General features: G+C 41.1%; 1 protein-coding gene across 1 annotated transcript; it reads right to left on the bottom strand.

Annotated features, from left to right (window-relative positions):
• Positions 1–16200: 16200 nt before the first annotated feature.
• LOC134623639 (zinc finger and BTB domain-containing protein 16-A-like) lies at positions 16201–20730 on the bottom strand. The gene is made up of 2 exons (XM_063468674.1): positions 20604–20730; positions 16201–17531 (listed from the first exon to the last, which is right to left on the bottom strand). Exon 2 carries the CDS (start codon positions 17440–17442, stop codon positions 16201–16203), a length of 1242 nt encoding a protein of 413 aa, XP_063324744.1. The 5' UTR covers positions 17443–17531; positions 20604–20730.
• Between the last annotated feature and the right edge of the window lie 2599 nt (positions 20731–23329).

Below are 23329 nucleotides of genomic sequence, written 5' to 3' on the forward strand. Positions count from 1 at the left end.
GCACTTTCACTAGCTACATTAAAAACTCGATTAATTAAAAGAAAGGAAGTCTTTTATAGAGAAAATAAAGTTTCTCTATGACACCATCTCCCGCATTAAAAGGCTACTACTATTTTTATTGATGCTCATGACTTCCATGAAGTGCTATAAAGCTTTTTTTTGTAAGATTCAATGCTTGAATCTGGTTTTGTTTAAAAATGTTCTACATCTGAAAAGCCCAGCCTTTACTGTTCCTGTCTGTGCTATGTAACTAACATCATAGCCAAAGGTCTAGATGGCTCCACTGATAAGGTTAAACAGGCTAAATAGTAGTTGATGAAATGTTGTGCTGTCTGAACTGCACCAGTCAACAAGGCACTCAAATTACACCTTACTTAGAAGCTGGATATTTCAGCAGAAAACACGCTGTCATTACCAATACTGCTAATATGTCCTGTATTAATTTATTTGTGACTTGACAATGTGTGATTAAAAGTATTTGTTTTTTCTGCTTTGGGACTTGGCAAACATCGTGATCCTTAAAAAGGGATTAATAGACCATCAGAATATATAAAGTTGAAGTAAGGCTGTCAAACAATATCATTCATGTTTTTGCCAGTCACACCCTGACTAAAACCTATCCCTCATTGTGTTTGCACAGTACAAAGGTGACTCTTTGTGTAAGGCAGCTAGTATTTTTTGGAAAATCTAACAGTTTAAGCCCTTAACAGTGAGCATGTTTGCATTTTGTTTTGTTCCATGTGCTCAAAACCAACAATAGCTGAAAGGTTTTTCTTTGCTTTATTACCAGAATCTAATTTTTTCCTGTAGACACACTGAACATAACATGACAGAGTTAGAAAGCTTTATTATTTATTATTATTATCTACATATGGCCATGACACACGTTCTCTTGTGTGCAGTTAATCTGACCATCCATTAGAAATGATCCGCTTTGATGTTTCCATTTACCTGATAAAAAGGTACCATATTCCTTTGCCGTCTCTCTACTGCAACTGACAAAGAGACATTAGATGAGCCAGAAACGCACATTTCCATGCCAATAAAGCAGCACTTAATGCTGTGAGAACATATCTTATAGGCAAATGCATCCAAAAACAAGCAGACCGCCACAGTCTGTAGACACATTACGAAAGATTGAGCACAGACAACGAACCAACACCTTCCCAACAATGCTTCCTCTGACCCAATAAAATCATAAAACGCCCCTCAGACTGCTTCCCTCTCTTTCAGTGTCTCTTTGAACTCGGGTGAGGCTGACTGCAGCGGAGGAGACGGCAGACGTGACAGTGTGAACAGCAACAGTCTGGTGCTAGACACCACTTTACACCAGTACTGCAATTCACAGTTCAAAGCGCATGCCTGAAAGAAAATATTTTAGAATGATGGGATGGATTACCGATACGTGTGCCGAATACAAAAGGGTGATTTGGCGCTTTATCGTGCCTGACGGGGTTAGCAACAAAATGGCGGTGGATGGCATGTGTGGGAAGGTCTCGCCAAGGCGCGAGGTACATAGTGAGTACTTGTCAGTCCTCTTGCAGGAATAAAAGCAAAACCAAGCCATCAGTGAATGGCGAGACAAAAATCGAGAGCGCGGCGCAAAAAGGGAGGGCGATGTTTTCAAAACAAGCTTGAATGGATGCACATTTACAGTAACACAAAGAAATAAATGAAGCCCTTTGAGGAGAAGAGCTGTGTTTTACCAAAGGACTGGGCAGAGAAACCAGCAATTTTGCAATTCTTCTTTTGAAGGTTTTCTTCTGTTTGGGGTGGAGTGTTGGGGGGTTTGTGGCGCGCTGGCAGCTGAGGCAATCTGGGTCTCAAGCACATCTAAGGTTGGGCAATTAGTTCCAGTGCCACTATTAATGTGCTGAAGGGGCGCGCACTGCAGGGGGTTGAGGGCTTGGCTCAAAGGGCTTCGGTCCTTGCTGGGAAGAGGGGGGTAACTACGGCCAACAAAGGTGGGGGTCAGGACCTCAGGGCCATGTGAAAGCTGTACCATGTCCACTGACCTCTGAACGCCTGTACAGGCCCATTCGCCATATTGCAGGCTATTACAGCAAACTGACCAGCCTTTACAGCTTTGAGAGTTTAGGAGAAAGATGATGCCAGGCTTGACATCTCAAAAGAAAAGCCAGTCAAAAAATTATGTTTGTGAGCGAAGTGGTGTTTACTGTTGTATTCCATAAAGCCTTCATTAATGGACCATTTAATGAGGCTCCTTCCTGACAACAGTTACCTACCACCAGCCTGGAACGGTGAACGGAAATACTCTGGGTTTTTTTCCCTGTTAAGTCCCTGTTCCGGTATTGCAGGTATATACACGTACAGAAAAAATATATATTTATTTATATATATATTTCACTGCTTCCGTCACAATTGAATATGCAGCGATCAATCACAAAGAGCTACTAATTCAATGGAACTACATTGGCATTAAGAGAAAAAAGATATTAGGTGCTTGAAATTCTTTAAAAAAATAAACAAAAAAACAATTCTTTGGATTTTTGGCAAAGGTTTAATTAAAATGACACCGTATCCAGGTACTTCCAGTAAAAAAAAAAAAAAAAAAAAAGTGTAGCCCAAAATTGCCAAATTGTGAAATATAATTTTCTGACCAAAAATCCCTCTCGAGAAGCCCGAACCAGAGAATGTGTGGGATAGGACGCATAGCCTGAACAATTCAAAGAGATAATAATTTAGCATGACATTTTCCATCTCCTTTTCATTAGGCATGTAAAGACTTTGTTTAGACAACAAAATACTTAAATTAAACTCATTTTGGTGAACCATACATCAATGACAACAACCAAAGCAAACCAAAAAAAGAGACGGTGAGAAATCAAACTCCACACCACATCCTCTGTTTGTAAGGCCTTGCTATGGCCTGCATTGTACCTTGACACACACATGCAACCCTCATCTCTCCCTTTCTTTTGATCTCCTCCATATGTCAAGGGTATTTAGAGGACAGAAAGCAAGACATAAGCAGAGAGAATGTAAGGCCAGAGAGCCCTTTTCACGCTGCAGTTCTGCTCTCTGATCCTATATATTTTTTACTTTTTTGCATTCTTCCCCCTTCCTTTTGAGGTGAAAAATGTCAGCAAGACTTTGGCATTTACAACGCAAGCTGCCACAGTCACTGTTACAGAAAAGTAGCTGTTGACATATAGCCTAGTTGCAGCAGAGCTCTGTGTTAAAAATGCGGCTTTTTATGGCCAATCAAAACGCAACCAACTGCCTTTTATCACACTGAAAGAAATATATGATTTTTTTAAACTTTTTTTTTGGACCTACTATTATTTCCCGTATTTTCACAGCATTATTATTCCCCATTTTATTGTAAAACTCTTTTGATGAAAAATAAATAATAGATATTATTGAAAATTGTAACTTTTCAAATGACTAAGACAATGATTTAAGCAAGCATAAATCCTCAAGACTTTTTTTAACGTCATCTGATTATTATTTTAGGCAGCTCTCAGTAAATTGCACTTTTAAATATCAGGAAAAATTCTCATATGTCACATTATTCGATTATGGAATACTGATGCATTTTCACTGGATGTTTTAATCGTGTATTATAGCTTTTGTAATAACTCATTTTTATCACCCGTTACATTTCTATATGTAAAATAGGAATGTGAAACTAGTAATTACCAATGTTTCAAAAAATGTTTCAGAGTAGTCGTACTGTAGTAAAACAAATATTAAACACTCACAAATGTTCCTTCTTACACGTAAGAAAAATACTTTTGAGAAGACAAATCTCTCCTTTATCTTTGTCTCCTGACTAGTCATCGGTAGCGTCCTTCAGCCAGATTTAAAATCTCTGATTGCACTTCTGTGGCTCAGCAGGCTTGGCCGAAACGCTGACCGCTTGAGTTTGACAGAACCTATTGTGTTCTTACAGGACAATAGGGGTGAGAGGTGCAGGGTCAAATAAAACTTCTACACACCCCCACCACACCCCACTTCATCTGTAAAGTTCTCGCCTGCTGACCTTTAACCCCTCCTGTCTTTGTCCAAGAAAAAATAACTAAATCTGTTCCGCCAAATGAATGCCTGAGAGACGGCTGTCCTTATTGTATGTCTCTGCTTAGCTTTCCCTCCATCCTAGCCTCATAACGTGGAAGGTTGACACTAAGATTATGGTAAGATTACGCCCGAGTCTTGTGGCAGATGGTACCAGTTTACTTTCTCGTGCTATGTTGGACATTGGCAAGTTCTCATTTCTTAATGACAGACAGCAAACAGGAATTAGGTTGGTAATGGATCGCATCAGATTAAGGTTAATAAATGCACTTGGCAGCAACTATTTTAAGTGTAGAGGGGACTTGCTTTGACCATTTGGACTTTGAATTTGTCACAAAAAAGGGATTATTACAGAGCATTGAATGTCACGGGACAATGAAGATGACCTAACTAAATCTGAAGCATTGGGTTACAGCAAGTAGCTAACACCTTTGTTTTCTTTTAAAGGCTATGTTTCTTTACCTTCTATAGCAGGACGTGTTTTAAGCTGCGCTTATGTAGGTCACTGAGTCACTGCAGGACAATTGAAACAGGCATGCAGTTATTTGTGACGGTGCTGAATTTTCAGTTTTTTTCCTCTGGCAAAAACGCTAAAAAAAAAAAAATTTAAATAAAATATTTTGCTTTTATACTGCTGCCATTGCTCTTTGTGTTGGACAGTTCTGCAGAATTTCATCTTTTTTTCCAGCAAAGTGCTATTATTGTCCATAAATAAAAAGAAAATGGGCAAAAATAAACATGTCTTTAATAATCTGAGAAACTTCAAAACATATTAATTGATTAGTTTTTGAAAGAATGACATCAAAAATAAAATATTCATTGCCTAAAATAAAGTAAAACCTGAAATATAAATGCCTGTTTCAGTTGGTACTAACAATATCTTCAGCCCAGAAGACATGAAAAAATTTTAAACCAAACTGCAATTTGAAATAATGAAGACTCTAAAACTGTTAGTTCTGGGGCAGAATTAATTGTTGTGATAACCTCATTGTACGGCAATTATTTAAATACTAACTTACATAATGTTGTGCAAAAATATCTACACTTTAATCCAATCGTCTTGAAATAATGTAAAATAAATAAAAATAATTCCTTAGAATTATTAAGCTTCATGTACAGTGCTGGACTTTGTTGTATAAGAAATGTAATGTATGAAAAAAAAAAATGTGCACACATTATAAACATACCTTTGACACACAGTTTTGCTCTTTTTTCCTTTAGATCAAAATCTAGTTATGTCACATTATAGAAAAGTGTTCATGGAAGTCATCTTGGCTGCCTTTTTTGGACGGACACAACCCTTCCCACCCCCAACACCTTTTCTTCTCCTCGATGAAGCAGCAACTCCCCCAACGCACAGACAAAAGTCAGGTCTGTAACCCCTGTGGCCCCACCCCCCCGTGCTCTTTGACCTATAGTGGAGGCCTGGCTGAGCACAAACAGTGATCGTCCCCTGAAGCCCCACTGCCACCACCTCCACCACAGGCTCCTGTTTCAGGCGGCCAATGAAAGGACCTACTGTAAATAACGGGGGCCTGGCTGACCCCAGCGTTTATCTGGGCCTTAGACCCCTGCATCCGTCCTACTGTAACAGAGCCTGCTACTCACAATAGAGTCTCTCATGGGTGTTAGAGTGTGGGTTCTCTCCCCTCTGTACCCACTCAGAATGGGGATTATGGAAAAAAAAAAAAAAAAAAAGAAAAAAAAAAAGAAGGGCCCCTGTCAGGTCCTTGGATGGGGTCAACCCCCTCCAAACCACCATCACAACCCCATCCCACAGACACTTTAGCCTTTGTCCCTGTGTGGGGCTTGGGAGTAGGAAAGGATGGAGGGAATGTGGAGGCAGGGCTAAAGCCTGAGACCAATCACTCTGACAAAATGCTGCATCAAACTCACGGGTCTGAACAACATCAAAGCTGCCCCTGTGCCAAAGATACTAAAACATTTACGCTGTAATTCAAGTGTTTTTTCTCCCTCTCTATAACAGCCTATGTCAGTTGGAGGATACCATTTGATTTTGGTGGGGCAACACAATTTTTTTGTAATTAACAAAACATGTAACTGGAAAAACCTAAACTTTTTTAAGAACATCGCCTCGGCTAAAAGCTGGAATTCTTCACCATTTTTTGACATCTCACATCCTACACCGCTGATCAATTATTACAGAAAATAAACAAGAAGAGATGTTGATAACTAAAGTAATTGTTGCTGCACTCTTACTTATTCCCAAGAATCTTCCATTTTTGGAGCATACTGCGGGCTATGATTAATATGAAGAAAACGAAATGATCAAAGAAAGTCAAGTTGCGTTAAAATGATGAAATGTCTTCACAGTCTCGTTTCGTCTATCAGCTAGTAAGCCCTTCTCAGTGTGTGTGTGTGTGTGTGTGTGTGTGTGAGTGAGTGTGTGTGAGAGAGAGAGAGTGTGTTAGCAAGAGCAAGCGAGCGAAGGAGGAAGAGAGACCCAAAGAGATAGAGAGGAAGGTTTTGGGTCAGAGGCTAAGTGAAATATATCCCCACTCTGAGGCATGCAAGAGAGAGGATGCAGGAAGCTGAGGGCTAGAGATAAGGGCACAGACGTGTGTGATAAGCACCCAAACACCTGTTAGGGAAGCTTCAGCTCCTTGCCTCAGACCAACACTCACAGGAGGCAATAAAACACAAGCTGGGAATGGAAGACGAGAGAAAAAAGTATATGGACAAAACTATGAGAGAGAAAAACACTCCTGTAATCTCCTTTTTGTTTTCCGAGAGGTGAGAACAGAGAGTGAAAGCTGCGGGGGGTGAGTGCGCGCTGTTGCACGTTTGAAGGGGGATAAAACCCCATCCTGTTTTACAGCATGCTTAATGGCATATGGCGGGAGCCTACAGCATCATTTGTAAGGTCAGCACCGAGACAGGAGTGGCAGAAATGATGCTGTTTGAGTCATGACATGTCAGAGCAATCCGCTTCAGCGATCAGTCCAGGAAATGGAATGGCTTTTTTTTCTCCCTCCTTCTTTTTACTATCCCACTCTCGCCTTTCGGGGCCCAGGGACAAACAGACAAACACGAAACAATCTGGAAATGGTCAAGAAAGACCTTGGAGATGTCTGACAGTCAGGCAGTAAACAAGAAAGAGAGGATTCATAAGGTGTCACAGAAATTCACATGCTGGCTACACCAGGGTCGCCATCTGACCAATTAAATGAGTGTCAAGTAGCTCATCAGTGACAATCTGGAAATTATAATGCCAATTAATGTGAGATTGATGAGGTCTTTTTACGAAGACATGTCTATGATCAGCACAGGAATGTAAATGCTACATAGAGTTACATACTATATATCCATATTGTCATTTTTATAAATGTATAAAAATAAATCAACCGTGGGTAACTGCGGCTATCACACCAAGGTCATGTAATCAGTAAAAATACTGTTGGCTGTGACAGGAATATTAAATTAGATTAATATTAAATGAAGAATCATTTGGCTGCCTTAAAGAAAAAAAAATATTTAAATTTGATTTTAAATATAACACTTAAAGTAACAGAAAAATTAACATGAGAAATTTTCTCATTTCTCAAAAAAAAGAAAGAAATTGGATTCATGATATGATATTTCTACAGTGGCTATCATGTGCTTCAGCACTTATCAGGACAACATGAAAATATGTGAACAAATTGGAGGCTAATCAAATCTTACTGATCACACCAAGCCTGTTTTGGCACAAGTTTAATTTAATCAGCTACTAAAGCTGGCAACAAAAAAAATGCAGACACTTACATACAGATTGATGTTTTAAATGCAACTCCAGTGCAACTATTCTCAGACTCTCACTCTGTTTTTAGACATTCTTCCTTTTCAAGCTGACAAATCTCCCTTCAATTGAATTCATCCCCCCACCTAGCACGCAGGCTGCACGAGGGGGTCGGCATATCCATCATCGGCTCTCTCCCTCCGTTAATCTCTCTGGGCGTCTTCGGTCAGCAAATACATAAATCAATTATGGTTTTAAGCTTTATGCCATGATTTACCCAACTGATCCCTCCTGGATTACAGCGGAGCTTAAAATGTGTCGGTCAGGGCTAAAGCTGCAAGTCGCCTTGACATTCATTGCACTCCTGCCACGGCGCTCACCGAGCAGCATGTCAGTTGCCAGAAGTATGGATCGGAGAGCATTTTGAATAGTCTGACAGTCAGACAGGCTGCTTTGTTATAACATAATCACATTCATCTTTAGTAATACAACTTTTAAGAAAATATTTAACTCTTGTAGCCTCTTATTTAAGGTTCAGGGTCAGGGCTGAGATTCCTGATAAACCCACGAAGAAATACTCAATGTAAATTATTATAGTAATAATGTTTTTAGAGGTTAATCAATGATGTAATCTAAAAAAACATAAAAAGCACCACCTCTAACATTATTTACTCAAATTCTTCTTCTTCCAATTAGTGTGTTGAAATAAATAACTTTCGGGGGTTTTGATGTATTTTAATACTACAGCATGAATTAGGGAGTGTGGAACTTTTGTTTGGATAACTGTCTCAAGGAACATTAAGAAAACAAATAAATCTCATAACCCACAAAATCTGATAATGTTCTTGTAGCAAACAACTCTTTTGTGCAAAGTATTGATTTGAGCTGGTTCTTTATGCCATATTAGTTCTTGTTCGGGGTACTTAATTGTGAAACTCACCCACACCGTTTTTTCTTTTTTTACCTACAGAGAAAAGTGGTTGTGCTTTCACTTAAACAAGCCAATAACCTGGCTTACATCAGCAGCACTTCTAAAATAATCTGATTTTGCATATCGATTTGCTACTCGATGTTAACTCGACTTCTCACTCAGCAATTTAAAGAGGAGAACGCTGAGCTTATGCTATCAATAACATTAAAGCTGTTGCAATTATATGTGGCCTTGCCCTCCCAGCTTATGAGCAGATAGCTAGCACGAACCCAGAATCAACCTGTTGAGCAAACATCATCCGTCAGTCTCTAAAGAGAAGGATAAAAAGCTCACGTTGTGCTGTTCTGGCCTCATTTTCCTACCTGAGAGCTCCTTTGTGACAGGTGATGGTGGAGAGAATGGGGGGTAATTTTTATGACCAGCTTCTTAGTGTGCTGGTATCACTCCATTGGGGCCCCTTGCCAATCTCTGGCAAACCATTCAAGTGGCAACAAAGAGGCTAATTAGTAGCTCTCTCGCTTGAAGCTGCGAAGGGCTCCGGTTTGATACTTCCCAGGGAGGCTAGGGGGCCTCCGAGGTGGCGGTGGCAGCTATTTCACACACATACACACAGACGCACACTCACAGGACATTTGTGAGCACACTTGGGTTGGCCCTTTGGCTTCAGCACATTTACTCATTGTGGCCGTCCTCCCTACGGTCAGCCAGAGTGATAGAATCAGAGAGAGGGAACCGTCTTCTTTCATGTGGCGGGGACCCGGAGAGGGGATGCTAATGGGATATCGATGGGATTAGAACCCACAGCGTTCAGGTCCAGGAGAACAGAGGAAGGGCTCCATGAACCAGAACTAAAACCCACTGAGCTTTAAGGCCAGATCATTCTAATTCTATTGACTTTTTCTTATTTAATGGGAAAGCTGACAATGATGCATGGACCTTAATACAGTAAGAAAAGTCTGCCAAGAGGTGCAGACTTTTAAGTCTAATTTAAGATTGTAAAATAGAGAAACTCTGCTTACGCATTTATCTGTGCGGTAATTTACACACAGCCTATGTGCCACAGCCTCTCCACCTGCCAACACTCGCACTGCAGCTTCTGGGACTAGAGATACACATCGGGAAGTTAGGGGTGATAATGCATTTGCGTGTCACCTGATAACTAGCAGTAATTAGCACTACCCTTGAGTCCCCACCCTGGCCTCTCAAAAAAATACAAGAGAAAAAAATCCACATGCTTGCATGGGTACAAAGAAGGCCAACTTAGAGTACAGTATGTTATCATTAACCCTCTCTCCAAACCACAAGTTCCCCCACATAGACAAAAGATAGGGGCCTCAGTGTATTTGTTTCATAGCACTCCATGCCAGACCGCATCAGCAAAGGCCACGTCTGCTGAGCGCTGTTAGCCACACAGAGGCAGCTGGTCACACCGAGTCAAGCTGCTAACTTTTATTGCACAAGCACACTCCCTCCACTCTTATCTCAGGGAGGAAGGCGATCTAATCTGCTGCTTGATTAGATCGCCTCCCTCCATTGCCACAGCCACTGTCTGCATATTGGTATCCCCCAACCCCTATCTTGGTGCTGCCCTTCTCTTACTTATCTTATTTCTTACCACCACCACACCGTTTCCAAAAAAGCATCTTTTTCCCCCGCCCTCTCTAATAAGACAGCTTTCCTTTGCCACCTGATGACATCACAGTGTACGACAATAAGACGCTTGATCTGCACGCTTGTGTGCGTGTAGTATATTCCACAAGATGTAGCCCCCTGAGTTAAGTCTTTAATCGATACATCTCCCTATCCTGACAGTGAGGACAGAGCCCAGATCTGAGATCACAGCGATGGCGGTGTAAATCTTTACGGTTCAACCAGAGCCTTTTAAAGCCTGTCTATAATTGGGACTCAGCCAGCAGCTGCCTCGGCTCTGGCTATCACCACGGGCCTGGTCAAAGCGGCAGTTCCTTAGGGGCACAAACAAACACCGCACCTCCAATAGGGGCAAAAAAAGAAAGCACCTGTGCGAGGATAAAAGGGAAATGATGTGGCAGCCAGACTTGAATAAGCCCTCTGCTGTTGTCTGTGGCTTAGGTGTTTCTTGGAGAGGTGTTTTTCGTTGAGTGAGGCTTTTTGTGCTATTGGATTATTACACCAACATGTACTGTACCTCTGAGTGCAAGCAGGGGAGACTTAACTCACTGAGTGATTTCAAATAGAGGGTAATCCACTGCCATGTAATGGATGCTTTGTTGCCCAGCTACTTTCAGGAAGCAGGAAAATGCTTGCACAGTTTTACAGGTTAGAATCAAAAGTCTGCTGCTCTCTTAGTCATTCTTATTTAAGATCAAAGGCGACATACTGTATTCGGTGAGTAAGACTGTGACAATGAAGCAAATATCTGACTACCTACTTCAAAGCACAGATATTTATCCTTTATTGTTAGCACATGTCGGTTTTTTTCCCCTACTTTTTACACTTAAGATGAGCAGGATACAGAAGGGCTCTTATTTTGAGGTCAACAAACACTCTGGACTGCTGTCTGGGGATTTTGCACAAACTATACCGGATGTCACCTCTCAAACAACAGCAACAGTCTGATTTTTCATACACACACACTCTATTTGTGAGGTTATGCACTTTGATCGGCACAGACAGTTTTCTTACGACATCAGAACCTTGTGGTTTTGTTGTATGTTGAAAGAACAACACCGCTCAGTGCTGTAGAGTCTTCAGTTTAGCTGCTAATAGAAATAAGAGCTATGGAACTTATGAGATAATATTAATATATCTAATTGTGAGAGTTAAAATGACATGGCCCGTGGTAGTTGGCTACCACAGTAAGCTACAACTGCTGTGGTCGCAAAATAGAGCGCAGTGCTGTGCTGGTTTGAAATTTTTGACAGGTCCTTTTGTGAACTTTGCTAGCTAGATTTTTACAACTGCCAAAAACACTGCAATTTTATGACAAGCACTATCAATCACCATGAGTGAAAGTATGATTGGATCGTGGACTATATCACAGAGGATGTTATTCCGTGTTTCTGAATTGTCAGTTTGACCACCAATCACAAAGATCCCAACAGTTAAAAAGATCCAATTTTTTTTTTTTTTTGGGGGGGGGGGGGAATAAGAACATGGCACTTCCTTCACTGTGTGTCGCAGCTGTGCATATAATGCATATAAATATTTTGCCATAAGGAAAAATATTTTTAAAAAGTTAATTAAAAAGTTAATAGTTATAGTTTAATTTTAAATGCTTTTACAGTTTTTTTTAATGTATTCAAATAACTTTATCTAACCATAACAACATGACTACAACATAAGGGACTTTGGCTTATATGTACATACATGTATATATATATATATATATATATATATATATATACATATACACACACACACACACACACACACACACAGATATATATATATATATATAAATTCCCAGCCTCAGTTGCTTAATGGTAGTTAGTAACTGCCACGGTAAAAGGGTGTATCTTATAAAGACATCGAAAGGTTTTGGGGGTTTATTTTGGTGCATCTCCACATCTGCATGCTGTTCGATTTATATTTTTGTCAGTGGTTGTCATCACTGGATGCCATCATGCGGATTCTTGTAAATCCTAACCCAGACAGTTACAACTGGAAAGACTGGCGAAGTGCGGAAAAAAATATATCAAAGGAAGTATATTTTTATATATATATATATATATATATATATATATATATATATATATATATATATAGAGTATATAGACATACTGTATTTACCAAAAATGTGTGTTTTTGTTGTCATGAAACAGGTGTAAGTATTTATTTTTTGACATTTGGTACCATTGAGTCCCATCGACCGTCTTGCAGGCATCCTTTATACTTATTGGAGCTCACTGGTGATGGGGGTGGTGGTTAATTGTTGCTAGTGACCAAAGCAACCGAATGTCATTGTGTAAGGAAACAACATCTACACCTTCCAACAGCTTCCCCTTAGTGTGCAGGTTACATACGTGTGTGTATGTGCATACATTGTTATCACCTGCAACAAATGCATTGGACCGCTATCTGAACTCAATCTGCTCTTGGTTTACTAAGAAGGAGCGCCAAGGGTTATCTGTCCCACTCTGATATGCACAGATAAGGGCCTTGGGCCTGCTGTTTAAACACCTGCGGCCTGGGGTATTAGAGCGCCCTCCGTCCCCTTTGCCACAAAAGAGGAGGAAATGGAAGAGTGAGCGCTGCCTGCTACTGCTGAGGGGAGTGTATGTGAAAAGTAATGAACACAAGTGTGTGCGCGTGCGGAGGTTAATGCGAGGGTGATTATTTCCACTGCTGCCAGCCTCTGCCCCAAACACTGCCATCAATAATAAAAATAACAGGAGCGAAAACAGAGAAGACAAACAGGAATTCATTGACTTATCCCGTTCATTCATCGCCCCTGTGCCCCTCCAAAAATAAACCCAGGCTGTACTATGAAAAGACACTGCTATAGCATTGATAGTTATCAGTAATGTTTAAAGGCTATATGCTGGAAAAGCTCCTTTTAAACAGGCTCTTTTTTTTCACTTATGTGATGTACATTACAGCGAGGGTCAATCATTTGCATGAGAATGGACGATTAAGTGAAAGAGATAAACCCAAGGCTAGTTCCCGTGAATTGGATGCTGTGTTTGGAATACCAAGCAGAGGAGGCCCCCCCCCCTTTCCCCTGCCTCTGCAGAATTAGCCCCCTGCATCATGCATTTATTTTCTAAATAATCACTCAGGCCCTTCCTGTGTTGATTATTTTCTCAGTGCAAGGGTTACTAAAATATTGCTGTAATCCTGTCTGCCTAAAGCCCCAACAATGCACACCGTGGGCTTCCTTTAAGAAATAAATCTAGGGCTTGTCAGTCGGGACGTGAGCTGGTGGCCTGCTGGAGGGGAGGTGGAGGGGAAAAGTTGCCATGGTCAGATAGACTTAGATTAAATACAAGGAAACTCAGGCACTTATAAGTCAGAGTAAACCTTTCATTAAGCTCATTTTTGTTTGCATGATAAGTTAAACTTTCAACATCTATTACAATACCCAAGGTAAAATACAGATAACACAACTACTTATAAAGTAGTTCAAAGAAGGCAAAATCCTCAAATATCTATAGTTATCTTAAGATAGTCAATCATTAAAGGAATTAGTCTAAAGTTAAGTTAATTGATCAGCTATCATATCAGAAAAAGCAGGCAAAAATCTACTTCTGACATAACATTCAATACAAGCTTTTTCCCTCCAATTATAATAATTTATTCTAAACTGATGTACATTATAAGGTGTTCATTAACCTAATATCAAGGTAGCATCTCTGCTGCTTAAAAAGAAGCAATTGTTTCCATAGTCAATAAGCAACTCCTTACACTTGTTTTGCCAATACATAATGAATTCAGTGTTTTTATGAAAGGTTGCAGAAACTAGATTTATACAGGAAGTGGGCACTTTTCGGTGCATTCATTTAAACATAGAAGCCCACATTGACACCTCACACCACTGACCTGTGCCACATCTGGAAACAATTAGACTCATGTTTGACTTGACCTGCCCGCACCTAAGTGAACTTTGCCAACTTTTTTATGCGTTTGTTGCACAGGCAGTGCTGACCCTGACACAGTTGCTCCGGGCGAATGATTCATAATTAGTCAGAGGGAACACGACTCCACTTGTCTGAAATAAAACATCTTGCATACCCATCAGGACGATTAAGAAGTGTGACAGGATAGCCATAAAAAATAAGCAATAAATAAAGAAAAAAAGAAGAAGCAGGGACTTGATATGATATCAAATGACCCACAGTGGAGTTTATGAGGACACGAGAAGCGTCTGAATTATCAAGCATCTCAGGCGAAGCGGACCTTTCATGTCAAAATGGCAGAGCAGACAGCGGATGATGCAATGTTTGATTTCTACACTTCAGGAGGCTGTCAGGACAGCACATACAATATTAAACAGTGTCGTGTCGGTGTATCAACCAGTGTAAATTAACCCATTAGTATGCTATGGGGTGAGGCGGCGAGATCAATGCATGAAACGGTTTGGAAATCTCCTTTGATACAAGATTTCCCAGCTTGAGCGAATTGATGAAATTCCTCTTGAAACACAGGCAACCATTTCACACGCCACACTTTTTCTCAAGACAGAGACGAGCATAGCCTGACCATTAACGCAGTTCGGCTACATTAATGCATCTAAAGCAGAGGCTATTGTGCTTCTTTTTTTTTTTAAGTGGCTATAAAAGCCTGCTTAGGATGAACTGATCATATGCACAAAAGCCACTTCTTTTTCTGTCCTTATGATTTTTAGACGTGTAATATGAGTCAATGCAAAAATCCTCTTTACCTTAATGAAAAATTAGTTCTAATCATGAAGGTCACACAAATATATACACTGTGACTTCCTGTATGTCTTTCATCAAGTCAAACCTATTCGGTTATATTTCTTTAACTTGAAAGTCTGGACTGAATCACTTCAGTGCTTAGCCATGTATGCCAAGATACCAGCTCAGGAATGATGGGACGGGTGATAAGGTTCAAATCCTCCAGTGAACTTTAACCACTGTGCATTCCTTTGCATTGATTCAAGCAAACACTGCAGGGTGAGAAGGTGGCCTTCAAGGTAAAATTTCTTAAACATTACGACAGCACAAAAGAGAGGTCATGCAAGATTAATATTCAGTTTGCTTGCATCAACCAGGGTCAATCCAAATATGACAGAAATCCAGTGAAATATATCAAATTGAGCAGGGTATTATGTCAGAAAAAAGGGATATAGAGATTTGAAAAACTTTCAGTAATTCAAGTGAGGTTTCGGGGCAAAAACTCTGTTTTTTTTCTGGTTTACTGTCACTCTCCTGTCCAAGAGCTACCTCCTTGTCTCAAAGCCCAGGTTCAGCACTCATTTCCTGGGCTGACCGTCTACTCCAATTATCAAGCTAATAAAGGCCCCCCTTGTGCAGTTATGGGAAAGGGGAGGGGAATTGGTTCCAGGATGAGGGGGTTCCACTTTGGTAAGTGTGTGTGATAGCTGCCGCCCACATCTTGTAAGGTGTGACTAATGGTCTTGGACAATGTTAAGACAGCACTCCTTCGGCGGTCACCTGGACAGGCCTGGTAGTTACTGAAGGAGCAAATCTCCAAGTTTGAGCTGTCAGCCACACAAAATTAAGGTTTCTGTGATTATAAAAGGATGTTACTATTTGCTAGTTCTCATAATTTCAAAGCAAAAAACTGTCCACTTTAAATTATTAACAATAGGAATTATGTTACTATGTGAATCATGAATTAGTAAAATGAAGCCAAGTGACTTAAGACTTTCACATTCTGATGCACATCAAGAATCCATAAATAAACATTCAAAATTTCAGTCAAATTAAGGGTAGTTGAAATGCTAAAAAAAAGGGCCACAAATTTCAAGAACAAAACAATTAAAAAAAAAATTTTTTAAGCGACTATATTTGGAAGAAAAGTTGTCTTACCTGTGCTGCTCCACAGCTTCATTATCTGGTAGCTCTGCACCGCAAACATTGCAACGTTCATGCTGGTTCCTGCCGTCTGGTTTCATGCCCACTGCCAGCTCCCCAAGCTTGCTGAAGAATTCTCTCTGGATGAAACTCTGAGGCAGGAGTCCCCCATAGGCACTGAAGTCCATAGACATAGCCAGGGCTGGGGACATGGGCAGAGCGGACGCCATGGATACCGGCATGGACATCATGGCATCTGATTTATGATTGACAGGTAAGGAGTAGAGAGAGGCCAGATGTTTCTCAGTCATTCCAGCCATTGCTTCCACCCCCATCTGACTGACTTCACCTTGAGAGTCGCCCATGCCTTCGTCACGGACGTAATGCAGCTCACGGGCACTGGTGATCACGCTGCTCCTGGTTGGCGTTCCGGGACCATCTCTGTTCCTGTCCTCCCCACTTCGTTCTCCATTGCTGGAGGCACTGGACTCCATGTTCTGTGGGCTTTCATGGCCATTGCCGCCCATATCCACTTGCATCATCTCAGTCTTGATCTCTGTCATCAGTTGGTTGGAGTTGCCGTGAACTAGTTGTTCACCACCAAAGCCCTGCTGGAGCAGAGACTGGCCGATGCTCATCAGACTGTCCACAGCAGCTTTGGTGGGACTCAGGGTGGAGACACCGAAGGAAGTGGAGACGGAGGGACTCTGGTCGACGATCCCAGGCATGTTAGAGACTTGCTGTGTACCTGACAGATAGAGGCTCCCCATGGAATGCTTTTTTGAGTTTTTGGCTCCATTGTGACCTTTGCGCTCATCGTCCTCCTCTGTGCTTCCATCGTTAGCGTTGACCTCAGCATCATTTTCATCTGAGGACTGGATGGTTTCCAGGATCTTCAGGCATTGCTCTTCTAAGTACTCAATCTCAAGTATCTCGGCTGCATACAGAAGGTCATCCAAGTCCTCCACCTTGGCCTGGAGCGTGGCAGTGTAAGCATACTCCAAAATCTGCTGAAAAGTCTTTGGTGATAGGAAGTCCAGGGTATAATGCTGGCTGCTGCGGTGAAAGAGGATTTCAAACATTTTGCTGGTGCAGGCTAGCACAGTCCTGTGAGCGTGAAACTCCTGGCTGTCTACCATGATGACCACGTCGCACAGAGTTCCAGCCAGACGCATCTGGTTGGCCTTCTGCAGCAGGGAATTGGGGTGGTTGGGGTTCTGAAGCTGGATCATACCCATTTTAGTTAAATCCATGATGTCGATGCAAACCACGAGGCCGACTCATGAGGCTCTCCTTCCCCGATCAACAATGTTTTTAGCTATCTTTGTAAACAAGATGAAACCTGTATGGAAGACAAGAGGGGAGGGAAAAAAATCAGCTCTGGTAGAGTCTGATGCAAGAACAAACTATCATGAGTTAAAAAGATATTAGTCTTTACACATTTAAATCCAACATGCTCATTCTGTGTTGTTTTTCTCTTCCCTTCAGAATCTGAATGAATGAAAGGGCTTTCTCTTTTGAAAAATTTTAAAAATTCTAGTTTATCATAAAATACAAGTGCCTTTCATTATTTTAATCACGCTGCAAATAAATGTGATGAATTTGTTACGCTTATTTAAAACATACCACCTCTTTCTCTCTCTAAATGGCAAGTGTGAGGCAATTGCAAACATCCTGCCAGGGTGGTAAACACTCCGCTCAGTGGCATTGTTCTTAAATTCAGCAGAGAGTATTGACTGTAGATTTCTGAAGGGAAACAATTTGTGAGCCATCCAACATGCTCAACCTGCATATCAATCAGTCCAACATATGTTACGTTAAAAAGATGTCTTCATTTAGTTATCTAATCGGTATGTACACCAGTTAAACAAGTGTGAATTGTGGGTTTTCACTGCCGCTCGGTTCACAAAGACCATCAGCAGCCTTTCTGAAATTAAATAGCATCTTACTCAGTATTCTCATCACAGACGGGAGCAGAGAGCAGCGGCCAGAAATGGGTGGAAAGGAAAGCAGGATGAGGCAAAAGCACACAACACTGCTGTACCAAACACAGCTCTCAGTCGCTAATGTTGAAAATCGCAAATTTGTCCTCCTCCTACTCCTGTTAACCTGATTACTGAAGTTAACAACGCAACACGCTCCCACAACCCTATACTTTGACCTGCACTAAAAAAAATAATTAAAGCTGGCTTAGATTGAATACACAGATTCACCACTACATTCAGTTTAACACTGAACTACGCTGCTTCTTCATTGTCCCAATTAACTAAACAGTTATTTGCCACTGCACCTACTCCAAGTGAAGCAGGAATGGTCACCAGATTAGTGTCGCCTTTGACCTACAAAAGCTCACTGAGGGCAAATTTTTAGGTTCTCGGAAGAGTGAATAAGTCAGGCTTATGACAAATGACAAAATGTGTCAGATGAAGTCTGGTGAGAAGTGACACGCTGTCTAAATTTGTAATATTATTATTGTTTTTCTTGATAATAATCTTCAAATTCATTTTTAAAGATTATGAAACAGGGAATAAAAAGACAACTTGGGCAGCTCTTTCCCTCCCTTCACACCTGTTAAAAAAAAGAAAGAAAGAAAAGGAAGAAAGAAGAAACATCATCTGAAAAGGAAAAATAAACCTTGAAAAAACGATAAGGTTTCTTTTCTTGCCAAACCTTCTATAATATATAAATAAGATCATCTAAACACACTGAATCTGAATATTCAGGGTAAATGATGCTGCACCTATTGTTAGTGCTGAGAGTAACGGAAAATAATTCTCCCGGCTTTGGGGCACTGGGCGGTTTGTCTTTTCCGTACCTTGACAAAAATCGATGTAGAATGTAGGTAATGATAAAACCACAGGTTCTCCTCTAACTGAAATTAGCCTCTCAGTAAACAGAGATCATGCCTAAAACCCGACATTATCTTTATTGCAGGTATGCCAATAGCGCCGATTTATGGCCCCGTAAATGATCAATGCTTGTTGCGCTCTGTGGGTTATCAACTAAACTGTGGCTTCACTGGGATGTAAAGTTGCTGTCTGGGGACTTTGTCTGTTTTCTATTAATAAAGGGAAAAGGCTGCGTGGGTCTAGACGGCGTTAATTTTAGCCAGACGCACCAGACAAATTATACACAACATTATGCGTTACGCAAAACATCACGTACTACATTAAGTACATTAAGCCTGGAGAGATTTCCTCCCCGGAGGACGATATGGACCGCTGACAATAACCACATCACGCCGACTTCACAGAGAGGCAGCATAATCAATCTGATCACGAGTTGTCTGCCATAGCGCGCCTTGACGAGCCAGCCACAACAAGAATAAACAGCGTTCAATATTCCAGACCATGAGCCACACTGACAGACACAAACGCGGAGAGATCAAAATGGTACGGGGAGGGGGGGCAATCAGACACCGGTGCCTGCTAAAAAAGTACACGCGACACAGACGGCAGGCAAGGGTCTCCGATTTGAGCCAGCTCTCATTTGATCAACGCACAGGTGGACTTTGAGGCAGGATGAACACTGTAGCGCTACCTTGTAACAGTGAAGGAGAAAGAAGGGGGGTTTGGTCTCGGGAAAGCTGCCTAAGGGATAAAAAGGAAAAAAGAGTGAAAGGGGAAGAGAGAGATCAGACACACTCGATAACAAATCAATTTGCCATCGCATCTGTTACCAGTTCCCCCACCTCACAGTGTGCTGCGCGTGCTACGGCGAGCCGATTATTGGTAACCAATCAAACATTTAGCTGGCTGTCAATCAATGGCAGTGCGCCTGTACAGTGACTGGATTTACGGTTGTTTCGTGTGTAAAAACCAGTGTCTCCAGTCCCCCATCATGATGTCATCACGGCTAAATAAGCCACGCTGGTGCGTCTGGAGACACAAGGACAAGCATGAGTGTCGCCGTCTTTAAAAAAAAAAAATATGGGCAAAATTTCCACCAAAACAAGCTAACGCGATTTCAAAGTCACACGCAGCGAGGCGTCATATGTTGTCTGGCTCCCCGTGAAACAGCCAGACCTCACGTCCTCTGACTGCGATCTCCAGAATACTAACGAGCCCGAGAAGAAGAAGGGGGGGTTACGTCAACCTTAACATCTCTACACTGAGCTACAGTGCGTTAATGCAAACTTCAACACCTTGCAGCGCAATCAGGTAAACACTTGTTTTCATCCAGAACTCCGGTGCGCAAGTCCAACTCGCATGCCAAAGTCGCGTTTGCAGTCAACTTCAGCGTGAGGTTGAACGGGGACACGCATAAAAAAGCCGATCCTCAGCACTATAAACACATCAAAACATCCATATGGTGAATGAAAGTACGCGAAGAAAACAGTGATACATGCAGAGTAGTGGGTCTGGCACTTGTCGCCGGGAAACTGCAGCTGCATTTAGCCCGGATTGGTACTCACCTAAGTTGCACGTTTTGATTCCGGATAGTGCAGGGGGATTGGGGCTACAGCATAGTAAGGCAGTTCGCAGTACCCGCTCTCAGAACATGCTCTAACTCCTTTCTTCTCTCGCCTTAGCAAATCAACACGGCGCTGACGTCAACGCAGCCAGTCAGCCAGACGAGAAGCAGGCAGGCGGGCAGCCGGCGCTGCGCTCCAGTCCATACAAACACTGAGAAAGTGAGACACCTAGGGGGCTGTCTCATGTCAAACGCCTGTGTTACAGTATGGCAGTGAAAGGTGAGCGACACTGCCCTCTCTCCAGCTTCCTGAACGCACACACAGCCTGCGGTTGTTCTCTAACTCGAGCCAGGAGCTGACTTATGGGTTCGGCGTTACAGGAGGGAAACTCAAGAAGAGGGGCTCATAAAAACCCCCTCTAATATTTTCACTCCATTCATATCGGTTCAAAAATTGGTGTGGCAGAGGGACAGGTATGACTGTAGGATTAGTGCAAAGGAGCGATGAAGCTGTGTAGCTGTGCTGTCTGTCACATAATTAGCGTACCCAAAAAACAAATGAAGAAATGATTCAAGTAAAGGCTCTATTTCTATCTTCTTAAAAAGTAACATCGTGTTCCATGACTTGATGTCCTACAATCAGAAAGCAAAACACATTATAATTCATTATTTGTGTTCCTGGCAATGATGTAGTTTCACATCAATATTCTGTGATATTAGTGCTTCCAGCTCCCTATCCTATCCTCCCACTTCTATCATTTTACAAACTACTCTTTAAATTATTATTTTTTTAAATCCTGAATTCAAACCACTACACCACTATTGTTGTCATTAAGAAATTTTACAGTCGAATATTCAAGAAACTAGGGGGATTTTTAGGTCAGTGCAGAATTATAATACTCATGATTTAACTGTGTAATGGCTAGAATAAAGTTTATAACCATCCAAAGTAAATGATCGTCTGAAAAATGGGTATACCTAAATCAGAATTTAATACATTTAACCACAACATGGTTCAAACGTTATGTTGAAGAGGAAAAAAAGGGTTAATAGACATGGAAGTGTCAGTCACTGCCAACAAAACTCTGAATGTGCTCACAATTCAGTGTGATTAAATATATCCAATATCTGCATCTGATTTCAGTGATTTTATAGAAGTAATTGTCATTCGCTTGAGTCTTAGATCCCCTCTTGTTTTAAAATACTGACAACAGGAAGGAAGGAAACCACTGGAGAAACAAAGCTACACATGCAGCTGTGGCCCAACTAATTTCTTGTTTTATAAAAATCCATCCTAAATGATCAGTGCAGTGAATGACTTTCAGCCAAATGGTTTTGTAGTGCATTACCAGCCCTGGATTGTTTTTATCCTCCTCTTTTTTTCCATTGACCTATAACAAGCGATGCAATGGGCAGCTCACCTCATAATTGTTTGGCTTGATAAAACTCTCTATTGTAAAAGCATAATTTGGCTCTTTTCTGGATATAAATTTGATAGATGGTTTTGCCCTAATGATGATCACCGTCTAGTGGCGATCCTTTACCCTCGGTTTTATGTCACTATATTTTCATTTTTGCTGTTACGTTGCCTTTAAGTGCTTCTTGAGAGCTCTTACTTTCCTAAAGTCACAAATAAAAATTGCCCGTAACTCAGAAGGAAGTTGAGAGAATGGACATGATGTGTACATAAATCCTTATCCAAGTTATCCATTTGTGCAAACATTTATGTTCCCCAGCCCCCGTTTTGTTTTCTCTTTTATTGTTAAGCAAACTTTTTATCTACTGCTTTAAGAGGGTTAAAGATTACAAGCAACAAATGAAATATTTCACCATCATGGCACATAATTCTATACAGACATATGTAATCTGTGTGATTCCAAAATAACTGTAATTGTTATTTTGAATGGCAAACATTTATTATCAGCTATTCTGTTAACAAAGTGCATAAATATAATGCCTTGGGGGTTAAATGAGTTGACATTTATATATATTTGTTCAGTGGTTAAGGAATGCATATTGTTTGAGGTAGAATTTAATATTTTTACCAGTAAAAGTCCGGCAGTTTAAAATCCTACTAAACTGAACCTTTGCAAAGTGGTGCAGTTTAAAGAAGAACCATTTACAACATAACGGCTGTAAGGCCAAAAAAGCTGGGAGGGCCAAATCATCCAGCGTGATGAGTTTGAACATCTTCGCACCTCAGGCTCACATCAACACTCAACTGACTGAAGCTGATAAAATTGAAGCAATGGACGAGTCAGGTCAGAGTAGACTTTCTCAGGGAGACCGGGGTCGCTCAGTGTCTGCAACAGATCACTCGGCATGCTCTATCAGTCAGTGTCTGACAGCAGCCTTATGGTTTCCAGAGGAAAGAAAAAGATAATCATTAATATTTACAAAAATGACAAAAGATGCCTCATAGCCAAGGCATAAAAACTGATCAAGAGTGTTCTTTAGTTTTTTTTAATAGATGATAGATTTGACTAAAATGTCTTTGGACTGTCATTCAGAGCCACCAGCAACAGACAATCATTTCAGTTCTGCATGACAGTCTTGGGTAACATAGAAACTTTATTCCTGTTCAAACTCCCAGACAGCTGATGACTTTTGCTTTGTATTGCTCAACCAGATTTATTTTTGTTCTAATTTCTGTTTTTCTCTCATGGGTTTTGTTTCCTACTCACATAAATGACTCAGTACCTGTGACAGTCACCCTCACGGATCAGC

This window comes from Pelmatolapia mariae, unplaced genomic scaffold, assembly GCF_036321145.2.
Source record: "Pelmatolapia mariae isolate MD_Pm_ZW unplaced genomic scaffold, Pm_UMD_F_2 NODE_ptg000796l+_length_30654_cov_1, whole genome shotgun sequence".
Classification (NCBI taxonomy): domain Eukaryota; kingdom Metazoa; phylum Chordata; class Actinopteri; order Cichliformes; family Cichlidae; genus Pelmatolapia; species Pelmatolapia mariae.